Source organism: Oxyura jamaicensis, chromosome 1 (genome assembly GCF_011077185.1).
Source record: "Oxyura jamaicensis isolate SHBP4307 breed ruddy duck chromosome 1, BPBGC_Ojam_1.0, whole genome shotgun sequence".
Taxonomy (NCBI): domain Eukaryota; kingdom Metazoa; phylum Chordata; class Aves; order Anseriformes; family Anatidae; genus Oxyura; species Oxyura jamaicensis.
The window spans coordinates 67,956,904-67,969,547 of NC_048893.1; the positions used below are offsets into that span (position 1 = coordinate 67,956,904).

The window sequence follows — 12,644 nt, forward strand, 5'->3', positions numbered from 1 at the left end:
TTTTTTTTTTTTTTTTTTTTTTTTTTTTTTTTTTTTTTTCCTCTCCCAATTTTGTTATAAATGCATCAAGCCTCAGAAAACTGCAATCTTAGAAAATATGAGAAAATGCATGAATAGAAATTGTTAGCTGTCTGTGCTTAATAAAGTAATTACCATCTCACAGTAGTCATGTGATATTGTGAAATCCTTTTGATCATTGAGAAATAAGAATTTATCCTCCTGTGTAGATAGGAAGAGACAACACTGTAATGGCCTAAAGACACAAAGCCTGGCTAGGTGCACCTGGCAGAAAGCAAAACTCATGAGTTGATAATGATTTCTTCCACATCTGCCAGAAAACATCATCATGATTCCTTTTTCCACAGAACCAAGCAGACATCTGGATATGAGCAAGGCCTGTTCTCAGACTGCAACTCAGACTGCATGTGCTCCCAAAATGACTGGGATCCCATCTGTGGGGAAAATGGCATTACCTATGTTTCTGCTTGTCTTGCTGGCTGTCAGGCATCCAACGGAAGTGGGAAAAACACCGTGAGACTCTTTCATTTCTATATGTGATGTGGTAACTTTCCTATTATAACTAAATCTGTCAGAGTGAGTAAACTGAAATTGAGTAAGGCATATCCTAAACATACATAAACTCCTGAGGTTTTTGGCATCCATGTTCAAAACTCTCTCAACTGCTGTTTCCAGTAGAAATCCCATGCAGGGAATGTAGGAGGTTTTTTTAGCTGTTGGCTACCAAAAATACTAATAAAATAAAATAAAAAATCTAAATACATTCATCAAAAGTTTATTATATATATATATATATACATATATATACATATATATACGTATATATACGTATATATATGTATATATATGTATATACATATATATACATATATATATATACATATATATACATATATATACATATATATACATATATATATAAATCTCCTTCCTGTTGAAAAATCTTTTCCAGTTTGGATTTAAACATTTGGCTAACTGGAAAAGCATGATGTGCAGTTCCCAAGCATTCATTTCCATTCTGCTTTAGCTATTACACAGTTTCACCTGCTGTCTTCCAGGTATTTTTTAACTGCAGCTGCGTGGGAATTTTAGAATCTCCTTCAAGAAACTCCTCAGCTGTGATGGGACCATGTCAAAAAGCAAATGAGTGTCCAAAAATATTTTTGTATTTTCTGGTAATATCAGTTATTACTTCATATACTTTGTCAGTAGGTGGCACACCTGGATACATACTTCTTCTAAGGTAAGCAATCATTATTTCTACTAGCATGTTTTCAAGGTGTTTTGATACTGTACCTCCTTCCATTCCCTAATAGAGTGAAATGTTTTCAGCTATGTGAAGTAGAGTTTAAATTATTTTTTCACTTATCAACAGGCATCCTCATAATTTGACAATGAGTTTTCTACCACTGATATGATGTGACTATGATTATCTCTATCTGCTATACATTTCTAGTTTTAAACATGATATAGGAGGCCTAGCTGTCATTTCATTTATACCAAGTTCCACTTCCCTTAATGCCTTTTACATTACCAGAACAGTGTTAAATGGCTGCTGCATGAATGGAAAGTAGCTCTCTAGTATGCTCATAGGTAGTTGGTTTTCCTCATTTACTATGGATTTCAACATACAAGGTAAAAAGAGATGATCTAACCCAAACCCTCTATATACACTCAGCTCTCCCTCTCAAGTCTGTTGTATTATTCCATATAATTACATCCCAGATTTGTATCTAAAAAGTAAAAATAATAATAAAAAAAATGTATCTATCTGTTTCTGCTGTAACTTTCACAGCTTTCTTAAAAGATATTCCCAAGGGATTGTTCCACTACGTACTTAACTGCTGGAACTATTTGCCTATCACCAAGTATAAATTTTTAAACTAATTTTAGAAAGTGTAAAAGGAATATAATACTTCCAGTGATTAATCTGGATTTTTGTCAGCTTCTTGCAAATTTCAGATTCTAACTGCTGCTCTGCTATGTCTTGGAAGGCTTTCTTTCTCAGTTCCTTTCTCCACATTATTTCCAGATGGGCATATTCTACTTCTCAAACAAAACAACAGTAAATACTCTCTAAATAAGCTTTATTATCATTGTGCTTTCTTACCCCAAAATTTTCTTTGCTTTGGAATTAAATTTTCTGGAACTGTCACAGTGCCAGTGTCTTTACGCCTGCATGGTAAAAGATAGTGCTAAAACTGGCTGAATATAGACTATATGGAAAGAACTAAATAAAGAAATGTAACTTCAGCTGTGGTTCCAGCACAGCCCATGAGCCAGAGGCAATATTCACACAGAGACTTCAGAAATGGTTGAAGTGAGAATGTTTCTCCACTGCCCTCCACAAACACCAACAGCAGGATTTTTTGTTGTATAAAAATGGGCAGGGATGCAGTTTCTTTCCCATTTCTTCCCACGTGATGTTTACTTTCTATGCATAAAACACGTTGCTGGGAAATGTAGAGCTGTGGTACCACAAAGGGCCTTGGCACTGCTGCTGTCATGATCAAACTCCAGCTCTCCATCTTGTCTCTGCTGCAGAAATGTATGGGAGTGTTCATAGCTGAACACTTGTGAGTTTGAATCACACAGAGTTGCCTGCACTTTGCAGCCCTAACTACTTGTTCCCAGGGGACTGACTGCCTAATGGATGTATTTAGAAAATAGCAATCCAAAACATTTTGTTATATGAAAGATGCAAACCAGATTTATTGGTTCTGCTCCAGTAGCCTTTATTTCTGTTGAAATTCATTTTACTTTGAGAGCCATTTAATTGAAACTGAGAAGTTATGTGTTTTTCTGCTGGATCAAAGGCATCAGAATCTGATGAGCTGCTAAATAAAATATGTTTCAGTAAGCTCAGTCCACTTTTTTTTTGTTGTTGTTCTCTGCAAATGACCTGTGGGCACAAATCCATTTTAAGCTCATGCTTGCTTTCCTGAAGTCCATCATTGACTGGCTTTCCCTGAAAATCTGTCTGAACTGTGTGAAAGTGTGCTTCTGTTCCCTGAAAGAAAACAAATAGTCCCAAGGCCAAGTTGCAGACTTCATTTAAGTTAATTTTTGCCAGTTATCTCTTTGTAAACTTATTCCACATTGTCATATCTGATAAAATTCCATAACTTGAGCAATTTGCTAATTTTAGATAAACAGATATTGTTGCACCTGCCATGGAGCACAAATACAGCTAAATCCTTCAAACTCCATAGGATTTAGTGACATATACTTCAAGGGTTTACATGACCAGAATCAGTAAAATACACTTGCACCAAGTGACAATCACTTTCTGAAATGTCTTTTTAGTGGCATTAAGCTAATTACAATTGCCAGGGAGCTTTGGAAAGACCTTAGGCTTTGGAGGAAAAAAAAAATGCAATTCAGATAGCTGTTTAAGCACAGGCTTTTAGTAGAAGGTGATTAGGCAGTGAAAATGGAGTCTCAGATCTCCCTGAAAGGTTTGGCTCTCACTTAGGGTCTCGAAGAATTACAGTTTCTGTGGAAATGTATTACAAATGCTTGAACATTTTTTTTCCATCTGAAAAAAATAATATAAAATCTACAAAACACATAACAAATATCCGTGTTTTGGTTTTATTTTCCAGTTTTTCCTTTCTCTGCTCTCATGCTTGGTTAAAAGGGCTTCTAGACAGGCTTGCTTGTGTAGCATGGCCTAGTGGAAGGTATCTCTGCCCATGGCAGAGGGGTTGGAATTAGATGATCTTTAAGATTCCTTCCAACTCAAACTATTCTGTGACACTAGTATTCTATGGTCAGATAAGAGGGCGAAACACTGTTCTTCCAGATCAGTATCATATTACATTCATTTCTGCATAGATGGTGGTGTCTGTATAAACCATGATGTAGCAGACTGCATGATGATAATCCATAACAGGATAGTGGAGAACAAAGCACTTGGGTTACAAAATGAGAGACACGCAATTATTTTTTGACTGTCAGTACTTTGGTGTTGTTTTTCATACATGTTGTTCTTGTCCTTTTGCATTTTTATTAAATTAATGGAGGATAACCTGAATATAATTTACAGTATGGGTTCTTACTGCTGTCCTGGCAGCTACATTGGGAAATAACAAAACATTACTGTTGGGGAACAAGTTCTGCAATTACTTTATTAACATTAAGGGGTGTTCCCATTACATTAGTTTCTGAGTCTATCCTGTTTCAGAGCACACAGACCATTCCCCCAAAGTGCTATGTTTAAATCCAAAGTGACAACTGAATTTCAGCCTGTTTTTTATACTGAACAGGATGGCTGAGACAACCAGGCATTTCATCAGCTACCATAATGATTCATATGTGTTAGTCACTACACATATCAAGCACATCCCAGTTCAGCCAGGTGACTGGGACTATTCACATGCTAAAAGTTAAGCAGGTACTCAGGCTCTTGCTGGATTAGGTTTTGCACCGGGTAGTCTGAGTGAAAGAGCATGTTTGGAGTGGCTCCATACGCACTTGATTGCTAGCATGGACATGAAGAGCAACTGTTCTCCTGCCCACCATGCTCACCCTTCTAGATGAGCCACCTACCCAAGGCTGAGTAGGGCTGATATTGAGTCATAAGGACTGATGTCTGTGGTGGCCACCACTGCAAGCCCAGAAATGTCCAGATGCAAATGGTCTTCATGTGGTAAATGGTGTGATCCTGCTCCTAGACATATGGCAGGGAAAGTATGGGACCTAAATACCTTTTACTTGTCTCGGTCATTAGCCATAATTTCGGAGAATGTTTAATTGAAAGGGACTATCTAATGACAAATGATTTCACAACCAGTAATCTTGTCCTGTGTTAGTAAATGCAAAGTTCTGGTATTGTTTGAAAGCTTAAAATGTAATATTGACTATAGATATTTAGAACTCCTTGTTGCTGTTATGATTTTAATCACATTAATTTAAGTGTATATATCACATTGTTCATATATTTATGTGATTCTGTTGAAGTTGGTGCCATCAACCATCAAGGAGGGAAAAGTTACATATCTTTCTCCCTCATGCTTTCTATTTGTGTTCCAATTAGCCACAGTCAGTTCTTTATTTAACACTTTTTTTTTTTTTTTTTTTTTTAGATGCATTAAACCACACTTGAAATCATTTGCACTTGGTATCTATACCCTGGCAGTAAGAGTGCTTGGTAAGTCCAGTCATACTTATATGTGTTTTAATGTCACTAGTCACTTATCCTAGAATTAAACTGATTGTTGGAAAGAACAGCTTCTAATTGACAAGTTAATATTATATGATTAAAAATATAAATATTAGGAAAAAGGTTTGGAAGGGGGGGTGGTGCAATTTTGCATTTGTACAACTACAGGACTTCTCCTATGAGGAGTGGCTGAGAGAGCTGGGACTGTTCAGCCTGGAGAAGAGGATGCTCAGGGGATCTTATCAATATACATAAATAAATACCTGCAAGAAGGGTGCAAAAAAGATGGAGGAAGACTATTTTTGCTGGTAGCCACTGCCAGGAAAACAGGCAATGGGCACAAACTGGAACACAGGAGGTTCCCTCCAAACACCAGGCAACCCTGCTGTGCTATGTGGGTGCCGGAGCACAAGCACAGGCTGCCCAGAGAGGCTGTGGAGTCTCCTCCTTGGAGATCTTCAAAAGCCACCTGGATGTGGTCCTGGGCATCCTGCTCTGGGTGGCCCAGCTGAAGCAGGGGTTGGGTCAGCCTCTGCAGGCCTCTCCCAGCCTTAACAATTCTGTGATTCTGTGATTTTGTAATTCTTATAACTGTCTTAGTAATAATAAAAATACACCCTGCTACACCCATAGAAGTAGAAAGTGATCCTTTGTACCAAGAAGCTAAGAGGAAAATTACTTCTTGTCTCTCTTTATTCAACAGTAAGCACAACAGAACAAATATGGCTCAGAATCTGTGATCATTTTTCAGGCATATTTTCATTAGTTTCTGAGGGAATTAATCTAAGTACAAGTGTACCTGAGATGACAGTTTACTGCAGCCTTGTGGTAGAGCTGTCTACAAACTTTCTTTGAAGTAAAGGGTACTGTGAGATGCCAATAAACTGGAAACTTGAAAATCTTCTAGGTTTTATTAAAAAAGATAATAACTAGCAAGAAGCAAGTCACTTATGTAAATGGAGCAGACTTAGATGTGCTGGTTGAGGCAGATGAAATGAAATCAAAACAAGCTATTGGTTCCTTTTTCATAACAACTTTGCAGATCAGATTCTTCCCTCTAGGCTTATTTTCTTCTCCAGCAGCCATCATTGGATCCCCAGGTTGTCTACTTCAGCTACCAAAGAAAGGATTTTCCATTTCGTCACCCACAAGCATGGCTATAGGTTTGTTCCTTTAGGCTATAGGTTTGCCTCAGTAGGATTTCAAAATACTTGCAGAATACCTCTAGCCCCCTTGTAGGCTCCCAGCCCCACTGTCTTCTGCCTTCTTCACCCACCCCTTCTGAGACACAGGATGACCCCCAAACTGAACAGGCTCCATTGCTCTAAAGAAAGGAGAAATATCTCCTTACAGAGGGGTCCTAGAGGATAAGGCAAACAAGCCATCGCATTCACTCTCCTGTTGACTTCAACAGGCTTTTTGATGATCAGCTGCATTTTAGGCCCCATCCTGATTTCTCATGGGGAGTAAAGGAGTATGCTTATCTGGGCAAAGCAAGGCATGACTTCTTAAATTAGAAACAACTGTCAAGGATCATTGCTATTTGAATGTATCATTTAGTATCCTACATTAACATGCATCTAAAGCAGAACTAGTCACTCTAGAAAGTAATCTTCTTGCCTCTGTTCTTTCATTAAATACACACAGCTGGAATTCCAGCCCCAGTGTATTTTGGAGTGGCAATAGATACCACTTGCCTGAAATGGGGAAGCAAACGATGTGGGGGAAGAGGAGCATGTAGACTCTATCACTCCAGCACACTCAGGTAACAGCTCTTCTCCATTCATTTCTTAACTTGCTTTCTTTAACTACATGAAAGTAGTGCTCGCTAGAGCGAGCATGGGTAGGATAATTTCTGTCAGAAAATTTGGGTGAAAAAATTGATCTTGAATGAAAGAGACTGACCCGCAAAATTAATAATGCTCAGTTTTTAGCACTCTTTTTTGTTGTTGTTGTTTAGTCTTTTTTGGTCCATGCTATTTCAATACTAGCTGGAAGTCACTTAATTTTTAGCCAAAATAAGTTCAGTTAAAGCCTTAGGTTTCTACTACCCCAACACCCTACCCCACCCCAATTTTCTTAGCAACACTGCTAAGTGTGGGGGGGGGGACTGTTAAACCTCATCACTCGTCCATACTGGAGCTGGACCACAGAAGGAAGAGAAGGGTGCTTCAGACCATGCCTGGCTTATCAAAAGGCTTTTAAAGCACTTCTGTCTTTATTGATTTTTGCTAGAGGAGAGTAATTGACTAAACTGCATTCCTGAAAGGCATTGTCACAGTGATAACAGGACAAAGAGAGGACAGAGAGGACAGGGTTGCTGTTGAGTTCCCCACTCTGGGATGGGAGGAACATGAAGGGAGAAAACATCTTGTTTTGAAAATTTGAAGAAAAGAACAAAAACTTATTCTTGACTCATTACTGATAAAGCATAATAATATTATTATTGAAAGCATAATAATACTGTTATTGTTGATATTGCAACTGTCATTAATTCTTGAAAACCAAAAATACAGCCAAATGTTTTTGGTATCTCTGATACTGTTTATGAGACAACCAAAAAAATTAATTGCCCTGGAATTATTAACATTATTCTCACTGAAGCACACTGGGAAGAAGGAACTTAGTCAATGCCTGAGACTCTTTCTTGTCCACAGTCCGCACAGTAGCTGACCTGGGTGAGCTGTCATATTTTCATCTCCAGGGTCACCACCTTACTACACTTCTTGAACATGTTCATCACTCAGCCTTACTGCATGGAACTATAATTGTGCCCTTGCTGCATTCTACCTGTACATCGCCTTTGAGATAGGCTCTGACTGATCATTTCTCTCTCAGATACATGTACCTGGGGCTGACTTTGGTGTTGGGCACCATGTCCATTTTCTTCAGCATTGCTGTTCTTTGGGTTCTCCGGAAGAGGTCTGCTCCGCAAGATGAAACCCTCTCAGCCAACGGGGAGAGAGGCACCTGTGTGACAGACAGCAGGAAAGATAATTTCTTCAACAGTGACCATTTAATTCAGACAACTTACTGGCCAGAAAAGGAGACTAGGCTTTAGGAGGACTGAGATCTCCACCATGACTTTATCCAGTGAGTGGTGTTCAAGGCAAAAATTCATAATCAGTGAAGCAACTAGTAGTATCTACCCTGAAAATATTTGCCGTCCTGTAACTTTCTTTGTAAATACCAAAAGCAAAGGATACAGCATTTTAGCACATGTCCAGCTCTGAAAACACTGCTCACCATTTGTCCTGAGGAATCGGTGGCACTCAAGTGAGGGGATTTGTTATGGATGGGGAGGTGCAGCTTGCTGCAGAAGCAGGTTTTGTGGCTGTTCCTCAGTTCCATCCCTCCTTGCCAAGCTGCAACAGCTCTGCTGCCTGTTGTCTGCCTTCTGTGTGTGAGGAGTAGTGGGTAGGCTGCAGTGAAAGTCTCTCAACCATGCTACCAGTCCGACTTGGCAGTCTGGAAGGTGCAGGGATATTCTGCACCAATTCTTGTACATAGCGCACCTTTGCAAGCAGTGCAGCGTAAGACAGGAGGAAGGTGGCCTGCTGAAAGGACAATTCAGCTACAGGCTCTGGGCAACATGCAAATTCAACCTGTAACACTTACAGTCATTACAGTAAACAATTCCATGAGAATATTGTCCAAAGAAGACTGGAAGAGAAAAACAGAGCTTTTTTAGGTTTGCAGCAATTTCTTGCTATTTTCTAGTACTTGGTGTACTGAACAGTTCCACGTATTTTCTGCAATGTAATAACCCTCTGTTATGAGCTACATACATTTTATTTTTAAAAAGGTTATGACAAGACAGCTTGGGAACAATAAAATGAATAAAGAGACCAAGTGATTTGGAGCTTTTCCTTTCAATATATTATATTTGTTATCTGAAACTAAGATATATATCATAGTACTCCTGTATACGACATTTTTGCAATTTGACAATATTTTGTATTAAATAAATTTGAGATGGGGAGTACAATGGAGGACTGTTTAGCATGGAACAAAATCTCAAGAATGCTTGCACTGGAAAAGTGACAGCACCGTTAGAGACTGCATCCTTTAAAGCAATTAATATTTTAGTGTGTGTAATGAAATGTAGGCTTCACCCTTCATAATAATACTGGTAAAACAATCTTGTATTGTATCTTTTGCATCTCAGCAGTGACTGTAGATACACTGCTGCCTAGCTGAGCTTGCAGATCAGAGGCAGATGCTGAATACCTTCTGTGGGATGCATGGGAAAGGGCAGATGGATAAACAGAGAATTTACTGAGCTTTACAGATGATAAATATTTACAGTGTGCCATTAGGGAACTACCTAATCTTTTCAATAGGAATACCAAGAAGATGGGTGTTGCTTAAGTACCTGTCTTGGCAGAAGGTAAGGATTTAGACCCATCACTTCAGAAAATACTGTTGACAGAAGAAGAACCAATGCTGCCCACTCTTTTTCATATGCATGATTGTTTAGACAGTGGTCTTGAATATAGGAGAGCCAGGACAGGGGCTACCAGGTGTCCTGCCAGTTGAGTGTTGGAGGCTGCAGGCAATGGGGCACTGAAGAGCTGTGTCTGGTCATCTGATTTGCATAGCTGGATATTGAAATGAAGAAACAAAATAAAAATAATGAGGAAGATTTTTGAGTATGGGACTAAGTGAAGCATTCTGGCTACAGTGAATCACAAAGTTTGGTGGCCTAGTCTCAGGTCTCATTTTGTTATAAAATGGTCCCATATTGTTATAAAAACAGTGAAAAATAACATAATGCACCAGCATCCAGGAATGAGAGCAATACTTGATATCAACAGGTCTCAAGGTAAATAAAACTTAATCTTGGTTTATTCCCCATATCAGGCAATGCAAAGTTTGGCAGATATCAGAAACTTACATAATTTCATGCTAAACAGAAATGAGTAAATTTCCAGAAATGTAAAGAAAATCTATTCAAAGAGACTCACAAGGAGGAAGGGGAAGGGAACGGGAACAGAAAGAAATGGAAAAAAAAATATATGTTATAACCTAAGCTTATGTACGTAAGCCTGTACTTAGTGGATGATTCTTCTAAAACATGAGTTTTACTTCCATTACTCATTTTCTTTACACATAAGAAGAGGAATATGATAAAAGAATTTGCTTCAGCAAGTCTTATCTTTCTCATGGTTTGAATAGTAGCACTTTTTTCCTCTCACCTTTCAGCAAAGATGATTCTGTAAGTTATTAAGCAGATATACTCCATTTTCACTTTGAAATTTTTCCAAATCTGCTGCTTTATTTTAGTACTTCAGTTATTAAAGTCAATGCATGGATGGGTGTCTGACCAGAGATACTTGTTCTGGATTGGTTATAATAGATGAACACATGGTCTCAGCACCAAGGAAGATGGATCTTTTGGGTTCTTCCTGCCAGAATTCCTCATCTTAAACTAAATCTACAACTGATATTGCATCACAAAGGTCACCAAATTTACAGGTATTGTTATTTGTTTGTATTAGAAATATTAAAGCATAACTGAGAGACTGCAAAGAAGCAAATGCTTTTCATTTTCAAAGATAATACTGGTAAAATAATTTGCTGAGGAGATTTCCCATTCACTGATGTCAACTTGTGAGGCCAGGGTGGGACTCACCACCTTGTTCAGAAGCACCCACGAGCTGTATGTCATGTAAAAACGGTAGTCATGCATCTTCATCATCATAACAAAGATCCTAAATGGCACACAAGACTACCAACCCATGTCACTGGATGGGATGTACAACCAGGCCTTGGGCATGTGAGTCAGTGAACATTTTCTCTTCTGTGCATCTCAGATGATATAAAATATCCTATTTTTAGGCTCATCATTTCTAGTCATGTCAGGAGGGAAAAATCAAAGAATTCTAACCAATGAAGTGGGAATAAAGATGGATTCAATAGACTGTGGAAATAATGTATCTGAATGCTCATGTCCTCCCAGCATTTGAAAGGAAAGAAGTATCAGTACAGGATTAAGTACCTTCAGGTCACAGAAAGGAAAGCAGCTACCCCATACTTGTGACACTATCAAGTTGCTATATATGATCTTTTCAATCAGAGGGAATTGCCAGAAAACAGAGAGTAAATGTTGGGAATATCAAACTAAATAGGCTGAATAATGAGAGGTTGCCTCCTTGATGTGCTCTAAATAATGAGTAAGACTGATGTATGACACAACTTTTGTAGCACTTTTAAAAGGCAACAAAATTATTACCATCTGAGAGAAAACACTGACGTTATCACTTCGGCTTGCTTGACTGTTGATGGCACAATGCAGTTTAACTGTTTGAGGCACACAACTTAATTCTGCATAACATTAAAATTTTAAACATGTTACTCTTTTCTAGAAGCTATGAAGTACACAGTATATAGTAGCTAAGTCACAGAGGTATTTTAAAAGTATGTGCAAATACAAAAAAATTACTGAAAATCATAAGCAATAAGAAGGAAGTGAGCACAGTTGTTTAATACAAGAAGAGCACAATAGGATCTTAAAAGCTAGCAAAATAAATAAACAGAGGTACTGATTCACCTCACAAATAGTAGAATTATGGGGATAAAAGTTTACATATGTTTAAACAGTGACTAGATAAAGAGAAAAATATGTATTGAAGGCTTTTTAAAGTATAGAGGCCACCTCAGGAAGTCCCAGGTCAAAAAGTAAAAAAATGAAATCCCTGGGCAGTGAAAGAGCACACAAAGCATGAATACGTATGTGGATACAAGGATGACCAACAGAATAGAGATTAGGCCTGCTTAGTGTGGAAAAAAGTAACAAAACGGAGAACATGGAGTGGCATGGAAAGTATTGCTAGGGTTCAGCAGCTCACAATCCCTTCCAATACAAATACTAGGGAGTACCAAACCACGATAGTAGAGGAGATGTTCAAAACAAAGGAGTTGGATTTTCATACAGTATGTGTACGATGTGAGAAATCACCACAAAGAAATGTTGTATACATGGGTTCAAAGGTAAACAGTAGTTACAGCCGTTTTGGAGGTCTGCCTGTGCTCAACACTCTCCCTTGCTCTTCCTGTTACTGTCTGGGCCTCCAGGGTTTTCCAAGGGCCTGAATATGCACCTCGCCTTTAGGTCACTGGACTGAGGCTGGGACTGGTGACTGTTGCTGCCACAGTTCTGCTCACCCTGATCAGGTGCTGGGGATATAGCCTGTGCTTGGGTCACTCTCAGCTCCCAGCATTCCCCTTGCTCATGTAGCAGCCCCGATCAACAAGAGCCTTGGGGCTAGAGGAAATGTAGGTCTGACTTAGGTTGATCTTCTCTGCTGGTGCTCTAGAGCATTGCTAACCAAGTGTTGTATCAATAAATTCTTCATCCAATACTAAACCATTTCTGGAACAAAGAAAAGCCTTAGCTGCCATTAAAAATAAATAAATAAATAAATAAATAAATAAATAAATAAATAAATAAATAAATAAA

At 38.5% G+C, this 12,644-nt stretch overlaps 1 protein-coding gene across 6 annotated transcripts in view; it reads left to right on the plus strand.

Annotated features, from left to right (window-relative positions):
- The window catches only part of LOC118160802 (solute carrier organic anion transporter family member 1C1-like), a 29,055-nt gene extending 20,262 nt beyond the window's left edge, over window positions 1-8,793 (plus strand). For 5 of the 6 annotated variants that reach the window (XM_035315787.1, XM_035315786.1, XM_035315788.1 and 2 more), the window contains 5 exons: window positions 366-531; window positions 1,077-1,261; window positions 5,106-5,170; window positions 6,830-6,947; window positions 8,021-8,793. In XM_035315787.1, the coding sequence (XP_035171678.1) occupies window positions 366-531; window positions 1,077-1,261; window positions 5,106-5,170; window positions 6,830-6,947; window positions 8,021-8,243 (757 nt within the window). In that variant the 3' untranslated portion in view covers window positions 8,244-8,793. The remainder of the gene's footprint in view (window positions 1-365; window positions 532-1,076; window positions 1,262-5,105; window positions 5,171-6,829; window positions 6,948-8,020) is intronic. The other variant, XM_035315789.1, reaches the window with a different exon arrangement.
- Window positions 8,794-12,644: the final 3,851 nt, after the last annotated feature.